The 27,400-nt window shown below is 52.8% G+C and overlaps 1 protein-coding gene across 1 annotated transcript; it reads right to left on the minus strand.

Moving 5' to 3' along the window:
• On the minus strand, positions 272-26,640 carry LOC102175401 (XK-related protein 6). The gene is made up of 4 exons (XM_005683533.3): positions 26,559-26,640; positions 26,258-26,450; positions 18,416-18,612; positions 272-3,063 (listed from the first exon to the last, which is right to left on the minus strand). The coding sequence occupies exons 1-4, from the start codon at positions 26,638-26,640 to the stop codon at positions 2,099-2,101; spliced, it is 1,437 nt and encodes a 478-aa protein (XP_005683590.2). The 3' UTR covers positions 272-2,098.

Genomic DNA, 27,400 nt, shown 5'->3' on the forward strand with positions numbered 1-27,400 from the left:
AAAAATCCACAAACATAAAAAAAAAAAGGTCCTCAGTTTTTGAACTTCTCTTAAGAGTAGTTCAGTGTGAGGCCTTGCACCCTAAACAGTTATATCTGGAATTGAGAAAAAAATCACAGCTACACACAACAAAGACTAACAGTATTTTTACTTAAAAATATTGTGTGTGTATATATAGAGAGACTTGTATATATATATATATATATATATATATCTTTTTTGTGGAGATTTTTTTCCTTTTGTGATTTTTTTCTTTTCCTTTTTTTGTTTTTAGTGCCCAAGTAGAGAGATGATAGGATTGAAACGATGCCCTAAAACAAAATATTCCTTACAGGAGCAATACTTTGAAAAATAACGTTTAAAAAATGATTTGAACATACTTGCAACACCTCGAGAAATTCAACTTGGTACAATGAGAAAATAAATAATTGAATCAAACCTTCACCCGAATGACACGCCTTCTAAGACCCAGAGTATGCTGCTGCTGTGTCTTGCCGTCAGACAGAAACTCAAGATCAAGCCCCATCCCCTCCCCAGCTTCCCAGCCCCTTACACTTGACCTTAGCCATACCCAGAATCTCTCTTATATCGCTTTTTCTACATTTCTGGCAAGACCTTGCAGCAGACACACACACACGCACACACACAAACACACATAAACACACACACGCACACGCACACGTGTGTGTGTGCGTGTGTGTGTACTGTGGGCACACACAGACACACACACACACATGCAACACACAGAATTCCCCACTCAACCCAGATGCACCAAGTGAGCTGAATAGCTTTCAGCCAACCACAATGGTGAAAGACAGAAGCACCAAACAGTCTTTGAAATGGGTAGGTTATTACAATTTGATTTTTTTTTTATGTTCTAATTTTCCTCTTGTGTTAACTATTTTTAAAAAGCACAAATGAAAAAAATGAATTCTTTCCAGATCAATTTAAGGCTTCCCACCAAATGGAAACAGAAGAGGCCTTACCCAATATCACATGTGATAAATGCATACCTTTCACGGCCTTAAAATGACAGAACAGATCATTTTTGCCAGTCACTGATTAAGTATTGTGCCTTTAAATTGATGTCGTTCTTTTTGCTACTATGCTGAGTTTTATTATTACTGATTCTCTTTGATGACGTATATGGAAATCTCCTTTAATTTGCTTTAGAATTTCCTATTCTTATCGAATTATTAGAGTGGCTTTTTTTTTTTTTCTGTTTTGCTTTTCACCAGGAAACAAATGTGATTCTTACTAGGTGAACACTGAAATGGCACCTAGTTGGCCTTCAAAGAGCTCTGCCAACCATCTGAGTTTCAGATGGCCTTCTGGCTCCTAGAAGGGTATGAGAAGTTGGGGGCAGGGACAGGAGGAGAGGGAGAGAAAGCAAAAAAGAGGGAGGGGTTTCAATGCTTTTGCTTTGGGTCAATTTGTTTTCTTCAACACAGATAATCAGATAGGAAGAATGCTTGCTTTGAGTTTTATCCATCGGTTGTTATTTTTTTGTTTCTAGATTGGTTTCATTTGATTGTTAAATTTTCCCTCTCCCGGTGCAAAAAATCACCAGAGAGTTCTGCATGAGAAAACGCGACAGTACTTAATGAAACTCAGCACCTAAGGGCATAAGGCAGTTGAAGGTTTTGTTTGTTTGTTTGTTTTGTTTTGTTTTGTTCTTTCAATCAGCACCAATCCCGGAAATGATCTACACTTGGTGTAAGGTATAAAACTGTGTGTTTTTTTTTTTTTCTTTTGGAGTGGAGACAACTGCTCCTTCTCCACCCTATAAACCATAGTGTGGGATTTTTTTTTTTTTCAATACTGTTACTTATATGTAAAAAACAAAAGAAAGGTTTTCTTTTTGTTTTTACTTACAAAACATAGAGAATATCTTTGTATACATACAGCGACTGGAAAGAAAGCTTATCTGAAGGGGTTGTGACTTATTATTTTCTTTTTTTTTTTGGAGCGGTGGTGGTGGTGGTGGTGGTGGTGGTGGTGTTCTGTGTTTTGGGGGAAGGGAGGGTTCTATTTCTTGCAGGCGGCTTTACCGCAAACCACACTTCAGGTCCCCTTCTCAACTTGGGTCAGGATGCTCTCAGAGCGAAGACTCATACTGTAGCAGCTCATAAAGGAGCGGTCCGTCCCGATACCGGATGCCCACCGCGGTGGGCGTGACATACTGCAGAATGTTAATAGTCCTTCTCAACCTCCTGTCTACAAAATGAGCATCCCAAGCTGGGTATCTCTTTCTTGGCATGTCAATCTTAATGAGGGGCCCTTCTGGGAGGTAAGGACGCCCCGTCGGGGTAGCGGGCCCCATGGGTCTCACTTGGAACACGGGCAAGCAAGTGTCAGCCGTGAGGTCCTCCTGTTGTTCCGTTACGGCTCTGGTAGGCGTGACCTGGGCCCCCCGGTACCCAGGGGTCTGAGGCGCCATGGGCTCAACATCGGGGGGCAAAGGGATGCCCCAGAGCAGCTCGGCACAACAGGAGCTGGCAAAGATCTTAGCCCGCGGCCCCATGGGATGCAGCACGCCGTAGTATAACAGCATCAGTGCAATCCCAGCCACAAAGCTAATAAAGACACAACACAGTGCTGGCACCGCAAAGGAGTCAGTGGTCTCTGGGTTTCTGTAAAAATACCAAAGGAACGTCAAGGCAGCATTCTCGGTCAAGACTATCGTATAATAGGCAAACATTCGGTATCGAGTCCGCCCTTCCTTGACGTTAAACCAGCAGAAAATGTACACGATCCCTACCACCATGTTGAAGAGGATCTCCTCCCACTTGGACATGCAGAAGTCTGTTCCGCCATGGATGATCCAGAAGGCCATGGCGCACCAGTGGACCACCACGAAGATCCCGAAGTAGAGCTGGAAGATGGAAGCAAAGAGGGCAAAAGAGATAACTCTGGATGAGATGGTGAAGAGGCGCCAGAAGAGGTGGACGAGGGCCCCTCTGTAGCTCATGCTCTTCTTGTCGTCCCTGGAGTCCCGCAGCAGCTTGTGATAGGAGGCTAGCACCCAAGCCAGGGACATCAGGGAAGTCACAGAGGAGACACCTGCCGGAGAGACACAAACCCACACAGTCAAAACCGGGGACGCCCACTGCCAGGCACTGCAGGGCTGCCGGGCCAGGGAGACGCCCACACACACACACGCACACACACACACACACACACACTGCAACCTAATGGAGGAGGGGGAAGCAACAAAGCATCAGGAACCAAGCTTGGAGGCCACGGCTGCTTGCTACGCTGACAGCTTTTGTGAAATCGTGTCAATAACCCAGTCCAGAACCTCTGGAGATCCACAGCTGCAGGCGGAGGCTGACGTGCTTTGCCAAGGGGTTGGGGAACCTGGACCGCCTGGCTGGCTCATCACCTCTGCTGTGGGTGGGACCACATGTGTTTCCATTGTAAGAAATCATAAGCTCACCGTGGGGTCCATGTCCTTGTCACTAGCAGGCTGTATTCTCAGAGGAGCCAGCGGAAGGGATTATAGGGTATGAAGACCAAGAGCTTACTCGCTGCCCCAAGCTGCACAGCTCTCCTCTCAGAAGGTGCTTGAGTCACCCTTTGCCTTCTCATAAGCTCATCCAATGCCCCAAGGAGCCCTCAAAAGGCTCTTCTCCCATTGAGCGTCTTCTCACCCGCTCCCCGTGCGTCCCTGGCGGCTCTGCGGTAAAGAATCTGCTTGCCGATGCAGGAGATTTGAGTTCGATTCCTGGCTCAGGAAGATCCCCTGGAGGAGGGCATGGCTACCCACTCCAGTATTCTTGCCTGGGAAATCCCACGGACAGGAGCCTGGTGGGCTACAGTCTATGGGGCTGCAAAGAGTTGGTCACAACTGAGCAATTAAACAGCAACAACAGCTACACGCCCACTCCCTAAGGCCATTCTGATCAAGGACCAGGACAGCCTGTGTTTCTTGGGCTGCTTCCTCACTCATTCTTGGCCTCCCCATGGTGCTTGTTGCCTTCTCCCTCCAACCACTGCTCACAGTTCCTTCAAGCCTTGACGGTGAAGCCCGGTCCCTCTCTGCCTCCCTCCAGCGATGGGAGGGAGCAGGGTAACTTGGGTTTTGGGGATTCTTTGCCCCTCCCTAGCATGGTGAGCTCTCCAAGGCCTCTGCATGTTCTTCCCTCCAAGTTTCCTCAACAAGCAGGTGAGCGTGTCTGATCCCCAGCGATATTTGAATCCCTGTAGAGAAGCTTTATTTAGGACGCTGCCTATCTGCTATTTGTAACTCAGTCAAACTGAACACATTAAACAGTGACCAGAGTCTCTCCCAATCCACCCACCAGCAGGCAACCATTAGTCAGATGTCATCATGAATCCCCTCTGGAGCAAGACTCCCCATCACGCCTCTGCTCCTGCAAGCATCACCTCAGTCTACCCAGCGCAGCTTTTGTTTTCCCTCTCTCCCCAAATTCCAGAACTAAACGCAGCTCAATTCAGCTGGAGTCCTGAATATTGCCCCGAGGGCCACATCTCCTAACCAGATCCGGCTCCCCCGCCCCAGAGCACGATTTCCACGATTTCCCTTTGGCGTTCTTCCAGGCTGGCATCAAAGCCACCTGGTCATTTTCTCTCTTCAGCTCCAAGGTCAGATCCAGAAGCCCTATTCTTAAGACTAAAGCAGCAGGCCCAGAACTCCAGCCTTCTGCTTGTTTTCCCCTCAGCCCCTGTTCACCTCTCCACTCCTCTCCCAACCTCAGTGAAGGATCAAAGTCCTCTGTCGCTTTACCCTCCCACCCTCCCCACACCCTCCCCTGCACGGGTTCTTCCTCTCCCAGCCCCCTCACCCCCTGTTTTCCAACATTTCTAGAAGCTGTGCTGGTTTGCAGCTTGCAGAACGTCAGAGTCTGATAACAAAAACGATCTTGTTGGTGGAAGCAGAGAAAAAGCCTGAAAGGGTAACTATTACAATAAGTATGCATGGCTCTTCTGAGCATAACCAATGCGGAAAATAAACAGAAGAAATGATCCCAATTTCTCCATCGAAGCCAATGTTGACAATGCCTGCCAATGCTTCTATCACTTTTCTGGAAAGTTCTGAACACAGTACTCACGTGTGTCCTGTTTTGCCTATTGTCACGCAGGACATTTCCACCAGCCCCTCCTGAGGCCACGAGGTGTCTATGACCATGTCACAGTGGTCCCGCTAACCTCTGAGCCTCCTGCACGCCTGTCCTTTGGGAGTTGGGGCTGGGAGGGGGATGGGTCCCCTTGGGAGTCACGTGACTTGGGCTGTTGGTTTCTGGAGGGCAGGCAACATGCCAGGCTTGTTACCAGACACCGGAGCATCCTCAGAAAGCTTTGTGACGTCACCTCGCTTCCAGTGAACACTATCACTTTTTCTTGATGCTAAAAGGGATGCATCTTGGGGGTGCTTCCACCCTCAGTGATCAAAGGGGAGTTCTACAGCAGCTGCATGGGAAGAAGGCTTGATTTTCCTGTTCCTTCTAATAAAGCAAAATGTATTAGTCCCCCTGTCCACAGAAAAGCACGAGTGCCGAGCTCATGAAGTAAGAAAAGGCAGTTTAGCTTTTGCTGAAGCGTGGTCTAATCCAGTCTCTGAGTGTGCTCTCGAACAAACTTGGGGTGCAGAAGCAGGACAGGCCCTCAGCTGTCACGGTCCTGATTTCATTGCCTGGCGTGTCGTGACGGTAGCCCCGTCCATGCCACATAACTAGCAAACCAGAATTCAGACGTCCACTGGCTGCATGTGGCGAAGCCCCATCGATCCTCTGCCGTCAGCGTAGCTTCTGCTCACCTAGGCCGCTTCCAGATCTGTCCCTTCGGGTGGCCTCAGGGTGTTACAGAGACCACTCTCCTCTGAGCCAAACTGTTTGCTGCCTCAGTCCACGGTCAGTGCTTCTGGAAGTCCTCTCTAGGATGTCGTGTTCCCCAAATGTCATAAGACATCACTGCTGAATTACGAGGAGAGGTTCGGAGACGGTCACGTGCAGGACTGAGCGCTAGCACTCGCCTGGGGGTCTGCGGGTCTGCTGATGTCCGGCCCACATCTTACCTCTCTGCCTTGTCCATGTCCAACCTGGTGAAGCTGTAGATCACTAAACATTATATCCTCAGCGGCTACACAGACCCCTCACTTCAACCCACTCACCCCACAGGAAACAGGCATCCTAGTGGAAAAAACACACCTATGATTCACCGAGCAGGAATCTTACTGAGAAGAACACTGCGACGTAGGAACTGGCTATGGGCTGCGTCTCCATCTCCTCCCCTCCCCCCAGAGTCTTAGGTTGGAGTCCTAATCCCCAGGAGTTTAGTATGTGACTGTATCCCGAGACAGGCCTTCAAAGGGGCACTGAATTTAACATGAGGTCATGGGGGCAGGCCCTGATCCAACATGACCTTATGAGAACAGATCACTTGGGCCCATGGAGACGCCAGGGGTGTGCTCATACAGAAGAAAGGCCACCCGAGGACACGGAAAGAAGACGGCCATTTCTATCAAGAAGTAGAATCGAGATTTAAACTCAGACTCTTTGGCCTTAAAAAGTAGCCACTGTACGGAGACACTGTACTTCAGATTTGGTCTTAGAAGGGGCTGGGCGCCCTGGGAGTGAAGGATCTAAGCCTTTCTTGGAGAGTGGACAGGAAGTGTAGCACTCACGGTATCTGAGAGAGGCCCCTGATAAAGGAGCTGAAAACCAAATCCAAGTTCTCCTCTACCTTCCTCAGGAAAGGAACACGCAAGCCACAAAGAAAGAGGCGACCACCAGAATTAGCTGAGATCACTCTTCTCCTGTTAAGTGATCAAAATGATCACTCTTCAAAGGCCTGACTCCCCTCCTGTTAGGTGATCTCTCTTCAAAGCTCTGATTCTCACTCTTCAAAGGCCTGACTCCCCTCCTGTTAGGTGATCTCTCTTCAAAGCTCTGATTCTCACTCTTCAAATACCTGACTCTCACTCTTCAAAGGCCTGACTCCCTCCTGTTAAGTGATCACTCTTCAAAGGCCTGACTCCCTTCCTGTTAACTGATCACTCTTCAAAGCTCTGATTCTCACTCTTCAAAGGCCTGACTCTCCTCCTGTTAAGTGATCACTCTTCAGAGGCCTGACTCCCCTCCTGTTAAGTGATCACTCTTCAGAGGCCTGACTCCCCTCCTGTTAAGTGATCACTCTTCAGAGGCCTGACTCCCCTCCTGTTAACTGATCACTCTTCAGAGGCCTGATGCTCACTCTTCAGAGGCCTGCCTCCCCTCCTGTTAGGTGATCACTCTTCAGGGGCCTGATTCTCACTCTTCAGAGGCCTGCCTCCCCTCCTGTTAGGTGATCACTCTTCAGGGGCCTGCCACGTATTTCGTTACAGAGGGAGGGGGTGCAGCGCTTTCCCTCTGCAGTGGTTCACTTGGAAGATTTCTGTCTGGACCGAGGTCAACCCCAAAGTCAGCATGTGACCCTGGCCGAGACCCAAGCCCACACTGTGCTCAGGCTGGCTATGTTTATGGTCCCTCCCACTTACAGCTCCATCCCTTCTGCATTTCAAAGGTCAGGCTGGAGACTGCTGAACACTCCCTGTTCAGCCAGGACGAGTTCCAGGCAGTGACCTTCATGTCTTGCTCGTTTTCCTGGTGCAGCCCACGAAGGGTGGGGGGTGGGGTGCGGCTGGCCCACTGGGAGACCTGAGTCCAGCCTCACCAGCTGGGAGGTCACTAAGTCAGGGCTTCCTGGCGGGCCACCCCCGGGGAAAGGCTTGGGTCTCAGGGCTCTGATCACCAGACTAAGCATCTAAGGTTTCTAGAAAGAGGACGTCCACACCTCAAGACCAATGAAACGGAGCATGATGGGCACAAGTGTCAGTCGGACATCTTTGACTGGGGAGACCCTTAAACCCAGTACGGTCACCCTCGGGTGGCCGACACGATGTTTCGGCCAGAGTTAAGGCTTCGGTCCTTCTAAGGCCTGCGGGGCCTCTCAAGACACCGCCTTGAGTTATGAGTGCACCCTGCCCAGTCCCCGCTCATGCCCCTCAGCGCCCCCTTCTCCAATGGCCTCAAACCGAAGTTCCTGTCATGGTGCCAGGCCTTCGTCCTGGGCCCGACTCAGGACAACCCCTGGCCGCTCTGAGTCACCTCCAGCTAGCTCCTCACACCCGCTCTGCCCCACGTGCTCCAGGCGCAGTCCCACCACAGGACACTTGCGCCGGCTTTGTCCAGCACCTGCATGGCCCTTTCCCAGGTCCCCAAGGGCCACTGCACGAAGGCTTTTACCAGGGCTTGCCTTCTCAGCCAGGCCATCGCCAGCCAGACACTGCACACTGTAGCTCCCAGTACCTCCTCCTGCCTTCCAGCCCTTCAGTCCAGTTCAGTCGCTCAGTCGTGTTCGACTCTTTGCGACCCCATGGACTGCAGCATGCCAGGCTTCCCTGTCCATCACTAACTCCCAGAGCTTGCTCAAACTCGTGTCCATTGAGTTGGTGATGCCATCCAACCATCCTATCCTCTGTCATCCCCTTCTCCTCCTGCCTTCAATCTTTCCCAGCATCAGGGTCTTTCCTAAAGAGTCAGTTCTTCGCATCAGGTGGCTGAAGCACTGGAGCTTCAGTTCCAGGCCGTACTTCCCACGTTAGTGTCATTCACCATCCCATACACTCTCTGACTCCTTCCCTTTTTCCTTAAGTATGTTCTCACCTTGATGCAGGTGAGCCCCTCAAGGGCAGGGCAGCAATTGGTCTGGTCCTTCTGAAACCATGTGCAAAATCGCAGGGGTATTTTGATTCTCAAAGGGGCTGATGGAGAAATGAGCCCACCAGCTGTTTCACCCTCCCACCATTATCCCTGAAAGTGGAAAAAGAGAACTCCCGGGGAGCTTCCATTTATGTGTGTGTCTTTCAGAAGAAAATCTTGAGGGCAGAAGGCAGAGGTGAGGAGGAATGATACCCACCAAGAGTTCCCGATACAGCAGGCATTGTGCCAGACACTTTGCATACATTATTTCCTTTAATCCTGACAATAATCCCCTGAAATGCTTACTGGTACCCCATTTTATAGGATAGGAAACCAAGGCGCCAGGAAGTAAAAGGATTTGTCTAGTTTTAAGGCTTGAAGAGTGTACTTGTATTCTGATGGTTCCTCTTTGGGGCCACGCTGATCCTGGAGGGACAGCCCCTCTCAGGTTTCACAAATTCCTAGAAACAGAAAACAAGAGGTGCTTTTCATATGCAAACCAACCAGTCCAGAACTCACACTTCCTTCACTGGGCCCTGACACTCTGGGCCACTGTTAATGTGTCCTAACCACCTCAGGGCCAGGCACCAGACAATCAGGGACAGCCCTGGACCCCAGAGTTTTCTGATATTATTCAGACTAGCCTATCCCAAGCCCCCCACGATGATGTGGCATGCTGGCCTCTTCTTGGGAATCTGTGACAAGTGATTTTTTCAGTGGCAGCTGTCTCCTGATCTATTGGCCTTGAAATGCCCAAACAATAACAAAATCTGTCTTTTAAAACTGCTACAACATCAGCAAACTGCTGGTGAGGGAGCTTCCAACCCAGTACCTCCAGCTCCAAAGGCCCCAGTGCCCTGGGCTTACAAGCTCCAGTAGCTCCCGTCTCCCATGGACTCACATGCAAGCTCCCATTAACGGTGCCCAAGACCTCGGGGTCTATGCCCTGCTCCTGGCCCATGGTCTAGTGATATTAATCCACTCACAGAGGCAGGAGAGCACTGTGGTTCTGCCAGCTGGGTAAAGGCAGACTTTAGAGATTCTAGAACAAATGTCAGCCACTCAGCTGGCCTGGCAGAAGCCTCATGAATGCCAGAATTCTGGTGGGCCTGGAGCACACTGTGAAGGAAGCCATCTGCCATCACTGGAAAGTCCCGGTAAATCTACCCTCACTGAGGGGCAAACAGCCGACAAGACTCAAAGCTCTGATGCTCCCAGAATGATAGCTATTGAATCGTGTACTTCAAATGAATGGCTTGTGCAGTATATAAACTGTATCTCAATAAAGCTGTTTAAATATTTTTTTTTAACAAAGAAGAAGAAAAGATGCCCTGCTGACAAGACCATGGGCAGGGCTGAGCTAAGGATGCAATGGGGGCATCATGCCCCATCCTCCCAGCCTCCTGGCTGCTCCCAAAACACTGGGGTCGCTTTCTTAGCTCGAGGCCTTGCGTTTGGCTATGCCCTCCCCCGGTGCATGTACCTCCAGTGACCTGCAGGCTGGCTCCCTCACTGCTCTACATCTTTGCTCAGAGGTCCCCTTCCTGCTCCCTTACTGAACGCTGGACACAGCTCTGCTCCCTGTGGCTCTCTTTCCAGCTTTAGAGCCCTCTTTACCATTTTCTAATACAGAAGACAAAATCTTTGTTCTGTTCCTTGTCCACCTCTCTCCAAGACACATAAGCTCCATGAGCGCAGGGCTTCCTGTCTGTTTTATTACTCTTGTCTGCCCCCAGCTCCTGGAACCATGCCTGGCACATAGTAGGTGCTTAGCAAACAGTTACTGAATCAGTGGTCACATTATAGTTACTGCTCAGGCTTCTGAACTGGCAGCTCTCAGAGCCTCTCCCTTGAAGCACCGCTGGTCAGCCTGCCTCGATGTCCCTCTTGTTACAGCATTCGACGCACAAACACGCTCAGGTGGCCAACTGTTATTTCATCTGTGCTAACTATTATTGTTTAGTCGCTCTTTTGGGACCCCATGGACTGTAGCCCGCCAGGCTCCTCTGTCCGTGGGATTTCCCAGGCGAGAATACTGGAGTGGGTTGCCATTTCCTCCTCTAGGGGATCTTTCTGAACCAGGGATGGCACCTCTGTCTCTTGTGCTTCCTGCACTGGGAGGCGGATCCTTTACGACTGTGCAGCCAATGAAATTACCCTGCCTTTCTCATAGCTTTCCTACTGCTTTAAGGACTTTCCCTCACATGTACATCCTGCACTTTCTTTTGCACTTAAAATTTGTTAAGAGGGTAGATCTCACTTGTTCTTATCACAATTTAAAAAAAAACAAAAAACAAAGAACTCTACTCTCTTTTTCTCTTGCTTGTTGTTAGGGGCAACCTCAGCCAAAAGTCCTCAGAATTGGATACAAAGTCAAGTTACACAGATGCACTGAAAGTGTCATGTCTCTGTTTAAAATCCTTGCAGATTCTGTTTAAGAGTGTAAGGTTTTAATGTTCTGGTTGATAAGAAGCCACTGGGAGCTGAAGCAGGGCTGTGAGCTGGAGTTCGTTGTTCAGGGAACTCTGTGTGTAGATAGCAAGCAAGTATCTGATGGGAGAGAGGAGGGGTGACTCCTCAGAAGGAGACAGAAACAGAGCTGGAGAGAGACCCTCCTCCAGGGAAGTGAGAGAGGCCGAGTCTCTGTTCTTGCGGCAGAAGGCAGGCGTGCCCCTCTTCATCGCAGCTATCTGTGAAGATGCAAGGCAGCCAGGAGACGCACACATCTTCCCCTATATTATTCCAGGAGGCGAAGACACAGACGTGGGATGAGCACCCTGAAGTCCAGACAGGAGGCTGGGAGATCCTTGTATCAGTCTGGTCCGAAGCCCAGGAATATCAGAGCCAGCAGCTAGCTCCAGCTCAGCACCAGGGGGCTGGGGGTGGGACAGTAGGTGGGGAGTCAGGGAGGAGGGGGCTACCCCTCCTAACCATCAGGGTTAGGCCAGGTGGTGGCCAACATCACAGAGGATCGGGGCACCAAAACTCCCTATCACTTTGTGCAAGGCGATCCATTACCTGATGGTGTTTGACGCAGCGGAAATTCACAGGTTGGTGTAAAGCTCAGATCTGTCACCTTCAGGCCATACAACCACATAACTGTCACCTTCTGGGCAGCAGCTTTACCCAAGTGCAAATGATCAAGTAACCGACTTTGGGGATTCCCAGGTGGCTCAGACGTAAAGAATCCACCTGCCAGTGCAAAGACCGTAGACGACATGGGTTCGATCCCTGGGTTGGGAAGATCCCCTGGAGGGGGAAATGGCAATCCACTCCACTATTCATGCTGGGAAATCCCATAGACAGAGGAGCTTGGTGGGCTACAGTCCCTGGAGTTGCCAAGAGTCTGACGCAGGCAATGTACCTCTGTACATTGAGCGACTGAGCATGGACGCAATCAACTTTTGTGACCCAGATTTGGAGGATAACAACCGACGTCCATACAAGCAGGACTGGAGAAAGCACTTTTCACATTAGATAAAAGAAATCTCCCAAGAGGAGAGAGGTGGTCATCTTTGATCATGGGGAGAGGAGGGCGAGCAGGGCCGGTTAACCAACCACACAGCTGGCCCTCCTTCCCCTGAGAGGGGGAACGTGGAAGACTGGTTCTCACGCAGAAGGGACAGCTGATCAGGAGAGGGAGCTGACTGGTCCTCACGCAGAAGGGACAGCTGATCAGGAGAGGGAGCTGACTGGTCCTCACGCAGAAGGGACAGCTGATCAGGAGAGGAAGATGACTGGTCCTCACGCAGAAGGGACAGCTGATCAGGAGAGGGAGCTGACTGGTCCTCACGCTGAAGGGACAGCTGATCAGGAGAGGGAGCTGACTGGTCCTCACGCAGAGGGGACAACTGATCAGGAGAGGGAGCTGACTGGTCCTCATGCAGAAGGGACAGCTGATCAGGAGAGGGAGCTGACTGGTCCTCACGCAGAGGGGATGGCTGATCAGGAGAGGGAGCTGACTGGTCCTCACGCAGAGGGGACAGCTGATCAGGAGAGGGAGCTGACTGGTCCTCACGCAGAGGGGACGGCTGATCAGGAGAGGGAGCTGACTGGTCCTCACGCAGAGGGGACGGCTGATCAGGAGAGGGAGCTGACTGGTCCTCACGCAGAGGGGACGGCTGATCAGGAGAGGGAGCTGACTGGTCCTCACGCTGAAGGGACAGCTGATCAGGAGAGGGAGCTGACTGGTCCTCACGCAGAGGGGACAGCTGATCAGGAGAGGGAGCTGACTGGTCCTCATGCAGAAGGGACAGCTGATCAGGAGAGGGAGCTGACTGGTCCTCACGCAGAGGGGACGGCTGATCAGGAGAGGGAGCTGACTGGTCCTCACGCAGAAGGGACAGCTGATCAGGAGAGGGAGCTGACTGGTCCTCACGCAGAGGGGACGGCTGATCAGGAGAGGGAGCTGACTGGTCCTCACGCAGAGGGGACGGCTGATCAGGAGAGGGAGCTGACTGGTCCTCACGCAGAGGGGACGGCTGATCAGGAGAGGGAGCTGACTGGTCCTCACGCAGAGGGGACGGCTGATCAGGAGAGGGAGCTGACTGGTCCTCACGCAGAGGGGACAGCTGATCAGGAGAGGGAGCTGACTGGTCCTCACGCAGAGGGGACGGCTGATCAGGAGAGGGAGCTGACTGGTCCTCACGCAGAGGGGATGGCTGATCAGGAGAGGGAGCTGACTGGTCCTCACGCAGAAGGGACGGCTGATCAGGAGAGGGAGCTGACTGGTCCTCACGCAGAGGGGACGGCTGCTGAGGAGAGGGAGCTGACTGGTCCTCACGCAGAGGGGACGGCTGATCAGGAGAGGGAGCCGACGCCTCCTCCAACAGGCTCAGGCAGGAGCAGCAGGGAAAGCGGATGGGCACCTGCATCTCTGTGGAGTTTCCTATCAGCTCTTGCAGGAAAAAGGAGCAAGTGTGAAGCAGGAGGGTTTCTGATAGAAGAGGAGCCAGCAAGTCAGCTTAAGAAAGAAAAAAACCAGAAACTTCCAGTGGCCCAGTGGTTAAGACTCCGCACGCCCAGTGCAAGGGATCCAGGTTTGATCCCTGGTTGGGGAGCTAAGATCCAACATGATGCACGGGGGCAGCTCAAAAAAAAAAAAAAAAAAGATGACGAAGAAGAAAACTAATTAGGGAGGTTAACACCAAAGGGATGGAAAGACAGGGGCTTATTTAAGAGTTCAATGTTTGTCTAAAAGAAAACCAGTGTTTAAGGATACCCACCGAAGGAGAGGTGTGTTTGCAAAACCATTCCTGACACAGCATCTTGCCTATAGCAGAGCAGATGCCTGACACATGGCGGGTGGGAGGCCGAGAATAACAGGTCACAGAGTCGTATAAGAAGGACACCACCTCAGTGGGGGCTCAATCCCAAAAGGCAGGCTCAGGCACTGTGTGGGTGAAGCGAGGGGCACTCCCCCACCCCGGCCAAAAGCATCAGAAAACCCCCAAAGTCGGGAAAGGTGACAGAGGTGCTGACTCAACTCGATCCCCAGAAAGCATCTTTCATCTCAACATACCCCATCTCAGCCTCCTTCCATCACCACCTCCCCCAGGCCTGCTAAGTGTTGTTGATTTCTGCTCCAGAGTTGCCTGCCAATCCGTGCACTTGGCTTCCTCTTCCATGCACTCCAAGCCCATCGTTTCAGCCCTGGAGCCCCACAGCTGCCTCTAACAGGTGCTCTGGGCTCTTGGTTTCCTCCCTGCACAGCAGGAAAGGGATCTTCTCTAAAAGCTAATCTGGCACCAATGCAGGAGACATGGGTTCAACCCCTGATTCGGGAAGATCCCGCACGCCCTGGAGCAACTCAGCTGTGAGCCACAATTACTGAGCATGTGCTCCAGAGCCCAGGAGCTGCAACTACTGAAGCGCCTAGAGTCGGTGCTCTGAGATGAGAGAAGCCACTCTCCGTAACTAGAGAAAAGCCCGGGGAGCAACAAAGTCCCATCTCAACCAAAAATACATAAAAAAATAAAACTAAGAAAGCTAATCTGGGACCTCTCTGGTGTTTTAGTGGCCAAGACTCTGCACTCCCAATGCAGGGGGCCCAGGGTCAATCCCTGGTCAGGAAACTAGATCCCACATGCTGCAACTAAAATTCGTGCAGGCAAATAATTTTTTTAAAAACTAATCTGATCATATGGCTTTCCTACATAACCCTTCGAACTGCACTTGGTACACACCCAAGTTGTCAGGCCCACGCCTTCCTCTCCACCCTCCCCTACATCACTCTCCTTCCCCTGACTGCTGACCTGCAGCCATGCTGAGTCCTGTCATATTCTAGAGTAAGGCAGGCTTTTCCCACCCCAAGGCCTTTGTATATGCAAGTCCCTCTGCAGGGAAGGTTGTTTCTGCTCCTCCCATAGCTGGTTCCTCCTCATCGTTTATACTCAGGCTAAGTGTCAACTCTCTAGAGAAGCTTTCTCTGATGTGTGTGTGCTAAGTCGCTGCAGCTGTGTCTGACTCTGAGCAACCACGTGGACTGTAGCCCGCCAGGCTCCTCTGTCCACGGGATTCTCCAGGCAAGACTACTGGAGTGGGTTGCCATGCCCTTCTCCAGGGGATCTTCCTGACCCATGGATCCAACCCACGTCTCTTATGTCTCCTGTCCTGGCAGGCGGGGTCTTTACCACTAGTGCCAGCTGGGAAGCCCAACCCTGCACAGATAAGCTCTCTGCACACCCCACCCCAGGTACTGCAGTCCTGGCATCGTGTTTGTTTGCTTAAAGCATTTGCCACAATAGGCCGGCTATCTAACTGCTCCTGTTATGTCTCCCAAGAGAGAGTGGAAGATTCATGAGGGCCTGGACCACCTCTGTTATGTTCCCTGTTACCCTCTGCAGGCAGTGTGGCGCCTGACTGAAAGCATCTTTGTGGACCGGAAGACTGCGTCATGTACCCATAAGACACCCGCCAAAGTGCTGTAAATGGGCATGTGCAGTTCACTAGACCTTCACAACCACCCAGAGGAGTTATTATGTCCACTTTCCAGACGAAGAAGCCCAGTTAGGAGATCAACTTGTAAAGCCAGTAAGTGGCGGAGATGGAATTTACACACAGCTCTGGTGGACTTTTCTCACCATGCGGGAACACCTCCCCATCCCTGCCATAGCCAGGAAGGCTCTCGAAGCTCCCAGCGGACACCAGGCTCATTACCAGTGAAAAGTGGCATATGTTACCAGGTAAACGGTATAATTTTTATCTTTATTTAAACTTGACCAGAGACATCTGATTTAAGGAGGACTCCAAATGACCAAAATATTTAAATGAAAGTGAAGGTGACAGTCGCTCAGTCATGTTCGATTCTTTGCGACCCCATGGACTATACAGTCCTTGGAATTCTCCAGGTCAAAATACTGGAGTGGGTAGCCTTTCCCTTCTCCAGGGGATATTCCCAACCCAGGGATTGAACCCAGGTCTCCCGCATTGCGGGTGGATTCTTTACCAGCTGAGCCACAGAGGAAGGCCTATAATATCTGCATAATATCTGCATGATTTAATATTACCACTACGATTGTATTTTGAATTGATAAGCATCAAAGAATTGATGCTTTTGAATTGTGGTGCTAGAGAAGACTCTTGAGAGTCCCTTGGACTGAAAGGAAATCAAACCAGTCAATTCTAAAGGAAATCAACCCTGAATATTCATTGGAAGGACTGAAGCAGAAGCTGAAGCTCCAATACTTTGGCCACCTGATGCGAAGAGCCAACTCACTGGGCAAGACCCTGATGGGGGGAAAGACTGAGGGCAGAAGAAGGGGACGACAGAGGATGAGATGGCTGGATGGCATCACTGACTCAATGAACACGAGTTTGAGGAAACGCTGGGAAAGAGTGAAGGATGGAGAAGCCTGCTGCGCTACAGTCCATGGGGTCGTAAAGAGTCAGACACGACTGCGCGACTGAACAAAAACAACCAGTTTTACGGGTAAATTGGATACGAATCCATCTTTCAGGCTGACTACTGTAATGTTAACCCAGTTATAAAAGAGGAAGCAAGGGTGGAGAGGTGGCATAAGGAGAAAAAGTGGAAGAGGCTGGTATCAGGCAAGATCCATGGAAAACTCACCTATTACAAAAACAGCAATCTACCTAAGCGTCTACTAGCATTAATGCTGCAAAGTGGACAGGTGTCACCAAAGGCCACCAGCTGGCCATGATGTCATTAGTAACGTGTGGTCCAATTCTACCATCACCAACAACAAAATGGCCAGATGCTGCCTGAGGCCCTTGACATTCATCATGTCAAAAATGTTCAGAACAACCCTCTGTGGTAAGTACCAATATTATCTCCATTTCAGAAATGAGAAAACTAAGGAACAGAGAGGCTCAGTACCTTGCCATAGGTCACACAGCTGTCAAGCAGCAGGGGGAGTCACCCCATCTTTCCAGGCTGCTGCCCTGCAAGAACGCACAGCGTCCACGTCACCAACAAGCCCCTTCCAAGTTCGCAGACTTGGCTGTCCTCTCCAGATGGTGTGGAGCAAGGGGGGATCCCACTGGAGAGTGCCCTACAGGTGCCTGTGAACTTGGTGACACCCAGGGCCCACTGGAGCAGCTTGGGAAGCCAGGGGCCCAGAGGCAAGGACCCAGGAGGCCGCAGGTCCCAATGGCCAGGGACCCTCTGCCCCAGCTGTCTTGCTACTGTGGATCATACACATTCACATCCTCTGGAGTCAGGAATCTCTGCACTGAGTCCCTTTAGCAACATCTCTGCTTGAATGCTCCCCATAACGGGAAACTCACTACCTTCTGAGACAGTCTCTCTGTCTCTGGATGGCTCCCGCTGTCTGAAATGTCTCCCACGTGGTGAATTGATAACCATCTCCTGGTAGCTCCCTCCTGCTCTTTGGAACAATCATGGTTCCCCTACATCCCTTCAAATGCTGGGGTTCACATAGCCTACATCTTCCCCAGGATGAAATGTCCGCAGTATCCCCCAAGCATCGTGATCTCCAGCCCCTTGTTACCCCGGACCTCTGCCCCAATCAGAACTCCAGCCCCACTGAAATAAGTTCTGACATGACCTGGACACTTGCAGGCTGGTCTCTGTCCTGACATCAGCAACCCAGGGTGACAGTGTGCTTTGACCAGAGGAATCCCACCTAGAAAGGGCTTCTTGGGTCGCCGGGTGGCCCCCAAAGGCTTCCTGCCGCTGTAGAAACCAGTGGTGTCCAGACCAGCCCCTGGGCGCTTGGAGACTATCTGGAGCCGCAGGGGCCCGGAGTGGGGTCGGCGGGCGGGATACCCTGGGCTCTGGACCCCCACCCACCATCTACCTAGAACACAGCTGCTTCAGCCTGTTTTATAAACGGGGCTTCTGCATTTTGTGAACGCGTCTGAAGCACCACGGCTCAAGGATGTCTAAAACTGTTGATGCCGCGAGACACGACTTAGCCTCTTGGGCACGTGCTGTCTTCCCCATCCGGTGTGTGCAAATGCCGCGGCTCAGGCCAGCGCCAAGACAAGGGGCCTTTCCCCTGGACTGGGAGACCCAGGCCCCCTGCTCTGCCGCTGTGGGGACACGGGAGACCGGGCTCTGCTCTGCGCACGTGAAGGCCGCGCAAGCGCACACGTGCCGGCGGCGGTACCGGCGCGCACGCGGGGGCGCAGAGATGCGGCGCCGGGGACTCGGGGATCAGACGGGCGACGCCCCTGGAGTGTGCGCGGAGGGCGGCCCCCAGCCCCGGGGCGGGGGTGGGGGGACTCACAGGGCAGCGTCTCGGCGCGGCTCTTCTGGATCATTATGCAGAGCTGTAGCACCAGTTGGGGGGCGCTTTCCAGGAAGGTCTCCAGGAGGCGCAGCATGTTAACGTCTGCATATTCGTACATCATAGCCCAGTAGAAGCGTCGCTGGTGTTCCTTCTGCCGCTGGCTCTGAATCCCCAGGTACATGGTGCGGATATACCTGCGAGAGACGGGACAGAACACAGAGAGAGGCATGGGTTGGGGCGGGGGTTCTGGAAGGGCCAGGCCCTCCGGGCAAACCAGCCGCCCCTCCTTGGTTCTGAGGTTTTCCAGGTGCTTGGACCAGCTCTAGGGGTTCTCCCAGCCCACGAATGAGGTACTGAGGCTTCAGGGTGGGGTGGGGTGGGGTCAGGCCGGGGAAGGGGGCCTGGGCAAGTTGTCCCCTCCCCCACCTTGGCTTGCTCATCTATACAGTGAGAAATGGAAGAGGGGGACCCAGCGGCCTTGCAGGCCTGCCAAGGAAGTACCGCAGGTGGGCTCGCTCAAGTCCAGGGTCCCGGGGGGGAAATTCCAGGAGGGCTTCCACCTCTCTGGAGGAGGAGGAAAGGAATTAGCGTTTATGAAATTCCTACTGAGGATCACTGGTGGGCTGCCCGGTGTGGCCTGGGTCCCAGGCGACAGGCAGAAGTAAACCCATGTGGGACAGGCAGGCAGGGCTCCCAGGCACAGGCTCCAGAGGTGGATGCGGGAGCCACCGGGAGCTGGCCGAGGCTGTTGGACCCCAAAGCTCGTGTGTGCCCCGCTCCATGCTAGGGGGAGCCTACAGTGGTGCCTCCGTCGAGGCGTGGCCCAGGACTCAGCCACACAAACACATGGACCCTGCTCCCTCCGGGAGGGCCACAGGGCCAGGGGGGCAGTGCCGGTGGAGGGCATGGCTCTGGGGGCCTGGACTCACCACCCCAGCTCTGTGTCTTTGCTACTCTCCTTTGCCATAGGGGAGTTGCAGCGTCATGAGGCTGATGGGGAGCTTGGGGAGATGATCCAAGTGCTGGCTGTGGGTCCATGCCCGCTGCAATTCTCCCTAAACCGTAGACGCTTTCTCCAAGCCACAACAAGGGGAGGATGGACGGCATCATCTAGGCCAGACTTGGGAAGATGCCCTGGAGAAGGAGATGGCAGCCCACTCCAGTACTCTTGCCTGGGAAATCCCATGGGCAGAGGAGCCTGGCGGGCTACAGTCCATAGGGTCACCAAGAGTCAGACACAACTGAAGCAACTTAGCACACACAGAAGCCAGACTCAGCCAGCGGCCTCTGGGGCCAAGCCCACCCCAGAGGAGCTGGCAGCGCCAGGACCAAAGCAAGGTTCAGAAAGCACAGTGGGCCCCGTTAGGATCAATCTGGGTCACAGACAACAGGACAGAATGACACGTGCGTCCCTGGCCATCCCCTGGGAATGTGTCTCCTAAACCACCAAGCCAGAATCACAGAGGCTGAGAGCGTGGCTGACCCCCTACATGGTCCTTGCTGTCCCCAGGCACCCCATCAGGGGCCCACTTGGGGGTCTGTCTCTATCACCACTGCCAGCCTGGTCCCCGCCATCACCCCCTCTCTCTTGGATCAGAGCAGAAGCCTCCTAACTGGCCTCCCAGGGCCCACTCTTGCCCCCAGAACAACCCTCTCTCCACCCAGCAGCCAAGGCACTTTGTCAAAATCACAGACGGCCCTCCCTGACTTCCCCTCATGCTCAGAAAAAAATCCCACCCCTCCCTCGGCTCCTGGGCCCTGCCGGCCCCCCAGCCCCATCGCTGGTTCTCTCCCCGACTTTCTCGTGTCTTGTCTATCTCTCATGGACACGTGAGCTTGTCTCTGTTCACACTCTCCTCCAGGGGGCCCTGTGGAAGAAGGAAGACTCCTGTCCCCCAGGGCTGAGTCCCCCCTGCAGGACAGCACTGTCACAGCACTGCAAAGGCAGGCCGCTTCCCCAGGTACACCGACTTTCTAAGAGGCTCCCAGAGAAGGGCTCTGTACCCCGCTCCTTGAAGCAACGGGAAAGGTGGGCATTGCCCAGGAACCTAACGTGGATTTCACAGCAGCCCGTGCTTTAGAAGCAGAGCAGAGAAAGCCTGCATTTGCAAAGTAATACAAAGCTGCAGTGATGCTCCTATGTAAGTCCAGACTGGCGGGCCTCCCACCTATGGAAAGGACCTCGAAGAAGACCCATCGGGAGGGGGTGAGAGGGACGCCTTATTTCCTGCATATACACTCCTTGCGGTGAGCGGAGAACAGCCCCGCAGGAAACTTCGGGGAGGGAGGCGCTGGAACAGGAATGGTGTCAGGCTGGAGTGAACAGTGTGCGGCTGCCAGCCCCACCGGGCACCACCACGGGCCAGGCGTGTCCCGAAGGGCCTGTCTCGCTCTGCGGGGCAGCTCTGGTTACCGTCACTTAACACCTGGCAAAACAGAAGCTCTGAAGCGAAGCAGGGCGTCGAACCCTCGTCTGCTCCAGGCTCTGTCGCTCACTGGCTGCGCCGCTTCCCATGAGTCACTGCCTGTCTCTCGGCCTCAGTCTGTAAGTTCCCAAAATCACGGGACCAGGGGGAGAGGCCAAGGGAAGGAGAGGGTGCCCGGGGGGTTGCTTGTTGAAGCTGACCTGGAAAGCTACGGGGCCACTGAGAGAGAGGGGCAGAGACTGAGAGATACAAGAGACGGCAACAGAGAGAGATGGAGACAGGTGGAGAGAGACAGAAAGAAACAGACCCGTGCACAGAGAGAAGGGAGACGGACAGAGAGCTCTGGAGGAGACAGAAAGGGACAGAGGAGAGGGAAGCTATGTCGGAACTGCGGGCCCGAAGGAGACCGACTAGACGAGGCGACCGTAGCAGCGGGCTGGGCGGGGGAACCCGCTCTAAGGACGAGTGGTCCCAAGCAGTTGGAAGGGGCTGGGGAGCCGGACTCCAGGACCCCAGGCAGCGGGGGCGGTCGGATCAGGTCGGACAGTGGCCTGGGGAGACAGGGCAGGAGGGGTCGAGGGTGCCCTGGTGACGGGGCTGAAGCAGGGCTTCGAGTCCAGAGGCTCCGCAGGGCACCCAGAATAGCCACGTGGCCAGGAGAGCCTTGGTGCCCTGGGTCTCCCAGGTTGGATATGGTCTCTCTGCTCCTAAACTCCTCTCTACTCAGATGTGGCACCTGCAGCGCACAGTGCCGGGGGCCACAGACTCCCTCAGGGGCCAGACCACAAAGCTCTACCTTCTCAGGCCTACTCTCGCAGACCACAGCCTCTACCTCCCCCAGCCTCACAAGGGGGCCCAATGGGGGAACGATCATGTCTCATAACCCAAGCCTATCTATGCATTCAGGTCCCCAGGCGAGGTCACACCAACACTCAGGTTCACTCAGGTCAGCCTCGCCAGGGCAAAGGGAGCTCTTGCTCTGCCCTTCCGCGCCCCTGTTCCCCAAGCCACTAGCCCCTCTGTCCAGCACGGCCAGCGAAATGGAAGACAATGAGCCCAGAACACGTTGGTTCAACCATAACATCTGCCAGAGAAACAAAGCTTGCCTCTGTGATAGCATCCCAAGATACGGGAGGAGATGAAGGTAGGAGTGGGCAGGACCGGAGCCACTCCCCACCCGTAAGCAGACAGGTGCTTTAAGCCCAGCGTGCACTGGGGTCAAGTCTGAGACCAAAACTGGTTATCATGCCTCCTGGGACACCGGCTCACATAGCCTGCCACCTGGAGTAGGAGCTACATCAGAGTCCAGTTCAAAATTCCCAATCAAGGGCCTTCCACCAAATCCTCTGGATCCTTCACCCTCCTCTTCTGTCCTCAAGTCCCGGGGTCCCTGGTAGGCCTTATAGAATCCAGAGTGGGGTCTTGATGACCTCTGGGGAAGCCCAGCCAGCAGCCTCTTCTTGCTAAGCTATCAGCCCTGTGCAAAGACAGCCATGGCCCATGGCCACAAGGTGGCGCCAGACCCTAAGCCACGCAGGAAGGCTGCTCCTCCGCACCGTGATCTCACTCCCAGCCGGCGGCCTCCCAAGGCCTGCACCTTTCAATGCGGCAGCATCGGGGTGCAAGGGGGCGTCTGGCCAGGCCGAGGGGCAGTCCCAGATATGCCATGTCCCCATGAGAAAGCATCTGCAGGAGACACAAGGTGGCTGCTGTTCCCTCACCTTCTCCCTCTCCTTGGCAGGTTCCAGAAAGCTCACCTCCCCTAGAAAGGTGGTTTTCGCGGAAAAACATCCAACTCTCCTCCTCCTGACTGGCTTCCACCTGGATTCTGTGTCACCTGCTGTCACACTGTTTCTCTCTTAAGAACATTGGATCATGAAAGGCACGGATCTAAAGGCAGGCAGGCAGCCGTTCTTGTGGAGCGAGGACTCAGGAAGCCTGTGTCTGGTGTGAGGTCTGCAGGGCTGCTCGACCTTGGGCAGTTCACCCATTTCAGAGGGGCAGGCCGAAGGATCGCTAAGCCGAAGGATCCTTGTATTAACTCCATCTTTCTCTGGCTTCTCAGAGCCTAAAGAATGGCCAAGCCTCTTGACAAGTAACACCCAGTGTTTGTGTGGCGCTCATATGTGTCTGGCACTGCTGTGAGCATTCTGTATTTATTAACTTACTTAATCCTTGCAACAGATGTATAAGGTGGTTGCAATGTTACCGCCTCTTTAACAGATGGTAAACCGAAGCACCAGGGTTATGAAATGTGCTTCGGTTTACCCAGCTGAGTAAGGGGTTGAGGAGGGCTGCAAGCCCCGAAGTCTGCACTGGGGCCAGCAGTGCTTGGAGTTCCCACGCACACAGCTCTATGAGGTAGACCAGTTGTCTCCTTCCTTCTGACCTTAGTGCAACTTGCTTGCTTTTACTACAGTGGAAAACCATGGCTTGCCGCTAACACCTGGGTTCTTTTTCAGTTCTGTTCCTGGCTGTGTTGCACGTCCTACCCTCATGGAGCCTCAGTGTTCTCGCCTGTGCAATGCCTGGCCCAGAGAGGACCCTAGGACATGGTGAATGGATGGATGCATGTTATCATGGTCCCGTAGAGGGCTTCAGGGGACTCAGATGAGGCAGTGCCTGTGAGAACAGACGGGAGACCAGAGGCCACGGATGGCACCTATTACTGACCCCCCACAAAGGGCTCTCCTCCTGTCTTCCCTTCAGCCGGTTCTCCTTATTCCCCTTCCAAGCCTGTCTCCTCCCCTTCCCTCATAAACCACAGACCTGTTTAAAGTTCCTTATGCCTCCAGGAGAACTCTCTAGTTCTCTGAGCACATTTTCACCTTTTACAGCGCACTCTGAAGGAGACATATCTGTCATCTTTTCCTCTTTGGTTCATCTGAGACTCAGAGAGGCTGAGTGATTTCCCTAAAGTCACACAGCAAGTCATGATTGAGGTCCATCAGAGGTCTTGGCCAAATTATGTTGCCCCACTGGCAGTTAGCTGAGGGAAGCTAGAAGCAAGAGGCTGAATAATTTCACCTGTCTGGACCTACAGTACCCTGCTGCTTCTTATGACACATTGTGAAGTCTCTATTGTGGAAAGCAACTCACCCTCAAAGTCCCAAACAGGGCTGAGTCTAGGTTTGGGGGGACCTGAAGCTTTAGGAATCTTTAAGAGAAAAAGTCTACTAAACACTGAAAGTAGAAATATGGGCAGCATCAATTCTGTACATTTTTTCCCCAGAAAAATAAGAGAAGAGAACACTTCTGTATTCACTTTATGAGGCCAGCATTACTCTATCAAAGTCAGACACGTACCACACAAGAAAATAAAACTACAGACAATATCTCTTATAAAAGTGAAAGTGTTAATCACTCAGTCATGTCCAGCTCTTTGCGACCCCATGGACTATAGCCTGCCAGGCTCCTCTGTCCATGGAATTCTCCAGGCAAGAACACTGGAGTGGGTAGCCATTCCCTTCTCCAGGAGATCTTCCCAATCCAGGGACAGAACCTGGGTCTTGTGCATTGCAGGCAGATTCTTTACTGTCTGAGCCGTCAAGGAAGCCCCATCCCTTATAAACACAGATGCAAATACCTTTAACGAAATGCTAGCAAATCAAATTCAGTGATATATAGAAAGAATAGTATTTGATAGCCAACTGGAGTATATTTGGGGAATGTAAGGCTTATTCTGTATTCAGAAATCAATTAATGCAATTAATGATATTAACAGGTAAAACCACACACTACATTAACTGATGCAGAAAGAAAGCATTTGACAGAATTCAACATCCACTGATGATTTTTTTAAAAAATTCTCAGCAAACCAGAAATAGAAAAGAGCTTTCTTAACCTGACATAGATGAAGGACATCTATAAAAATTAATAGTTAATATCACACTTAATGATATAAAGACTGAAGATCTTAAGATCAGGAACAAGGCAGTAACGTCTACACTCACCATTTCTATTTAACATCATACTAGAAGTCCTGGTCAGTACAGTAAGTCAGGGGAAAGAAATAAGATTATACAAACTGCAAGGAAAGGGGCTTCCCTGACGGTCCAGCAGTTGAGAATCTGCCTTCCAATGCAGGGGACGCAGATTCGATCCCTGGTCAGGTAACTAAGATTCTACCTGCTGTGAGGCAGCTGAGCCACAAGTATGACCTGACGCAGCCAAAAATAATCAATCAATTAAATTTTTTTTTAATTGCAAGGAAAGAAGTAAAACTGTCCCTATTTGTAAATGATATGACTATCTGGATAAAATCCCCAGGAATAAAAAAAAGGTTCGCAGAACTAATTAGCAAGTTTAGCAAAGTCTCGTGATACAGGGAGACGGAGGAAGGAGCCTGATGTGCTGCAGTCCACGGGGCTGCAAAGAGTCTGACCTGACTTGGCGACTGAACAGCAACATGATACAAGGTCATCGTATGAAAATGAATGTATTCTATAGGCTACTAATGAACAATTGGAAATTGAAATTAAAAATAAACACATGCTACTTAAACGAGTTCCCTTAGGGGAAGGCAGGACAGGGGAGGGGGATTAAGAGGGACAAACTGTGAGGCATTAAGTAAATAAGTCACAGGGATGAACGCACAGCACCAGAAATACTGTCAGTACGTCGTAGTAACTTTGCTCAGAGTATAATCTACAAAGACATCAGATTACTCTGCTGCACCCCTGAAACTAGTATAATACTGTAAGTGACTTATACATCAATTAAAAAAAACTTTTATATTTTTGTACTATTTAAACACAAGCAGCCCATGCCTCCGGGGGCATGTTGACCCTCGTCGTGGGTGGGCGTGGAGCAGTGTCTCACAGGCACACGCACACACCACCACCACCACCACCACAAACGCTCCACACAAACACCACACACAGACACTCATGCACGCCGCACTCACAATGCGGACACACTGCTACATGTGTACATGCTAACCACACGTGAAGGTCACGCACCCTCACGGCCACACGCTGTGTCCTATGCAGCAAGACACACACGCACACGCCGCCACGCACCCGAACACGCTGCACAAGCCCAGGCCCTCGCTTGTACAGACCCCCGTGGCCCATGACCATATCCTGGAGTCAACAGGCTCCAACCGGGGATCCCTGAGGGGTGGGTCCTGCCCCCTGGCATCGCAGCTGGCTCAGAGGATGGATGCAGAGGGGAAAAGGCTAAAGCACATCACTTCTGGGTATAAGTGGGAATCTCCCACTTCTCCACTGGCAGCCGGGAATCACCAGAGAGAGGATACTGCAGCCACTAGACAGGGGAGAGCGGAAGCAGGGCTGCCATCGTGGGAGGAGTCCTGCCCCCGACATCCAGGACAGACTGGGCCAGCTGCTACCTGCACACACACCCCGAGCTCACTGACACCTGAACTGCGCAGCCCTGGCCCTGCTCACACCTGTCCTGCTTCACCTCCACCTGAGCCTGGCAGATCGGGGAAGCCTGGCTTGCGGTCGCGGTGAAGGCGTTGAGAGCTGTCATGAAGATGCCTGATCTGCACTCCCGTCGGGCGCCTCCTTCTAGGCGGAGGGGCTCCTCCCCGTGCGTCCTCTGCGTCGCTGACTGCATCCCAGGGGCCCAGGGCCAGCTGGCTGTGCCCCCAAAGCACAGTGGGCCGTTTCAGGGTTCCGGGCTGCGTGGCGCTTGTGCAGGAACCTCGCTGGTCTGCAGTCTGTCACCTGCTCAGGATGGAAGCTGACCTGGGTCCCCAGGCGTTAACGGGGGCTCCAGGGCTGCGGTGTCAAAAAGGGGGTGCTCCCACCTGTAGGATACTGACGCCATGCCCAGGTGGGAACCCCTGAGAGTCTTCCCTGGGGCCCCAGGTCAGTACAGAGAAGAGTCCTTCAAGCTCTCCTAGGCCATCACAGATCTGGGGGGCACCCAAGCTGTGGCAGACAGGATCGGGGTTCAGCCTGCCTGCCTAATCTCTGCCAGATACCGATACTCCCATTTTTACAGATGAGGAAAATCGAGGCTAGCCTGGATCCAGTAACCCGGGGGCTCCCTCGTGGCTGCGCAGTGTGGTATCCAACCTCCTGCCTCCGCCCCACCCCGCACACACGTGCTCCCCGCCCCTGGCCGCACCTGCTGGCCTCCAGCCCCAGGCCTTCCCGGCATGGGCTCGTCTCCGTGTCTTGGCTTCTGCTGTCCCCAACATCCCTGAAGGGCCCAGTTCTCCCCACGTGCCTCACTCCATGCCCAGGTCACAGCATTTCCCTTCCCCACCCCTGTTATGCTGGGTCCTCAGTACAGTAATAGCTCCTATTTGTGGGGTTCTTCCTACATAACAGGCACAGTGTGAACCGTCTGCACATATTACATCATTTAACCTGACAACGTCACGATCGTCGGCAGATGAAGAAACCGAAGCGAGAGGAAGTCCCGGGCCGCGGCCGCCGGCCTTGTCCAAGCACTGGGCTCCAGCGGCGGTGCTTCTAACCCAGAGACGCTGCATCCTTCTATTCCTCATCATGTCCCCTTCCCTCTCCTCCCACTGCACTTTCAATTCTATGAGTGAGGTCATCTACTAGCCCCGTTTTAT

The sequence above is a fragment of the Capra hircus genome, chromosome 8 (assembly GCF_001704415.2).
Source record: "Capra hircus breed San Clemente chromosome 8, ASM170441v1, whole genome shotgun sequence".
NCBI classification, from domain to species: domain Eukaryota; kingdom Metazoa; phylum Chordata; class Mammalia; order Artiodactyla; family Bovidae; genus Capra; species Capra hircus.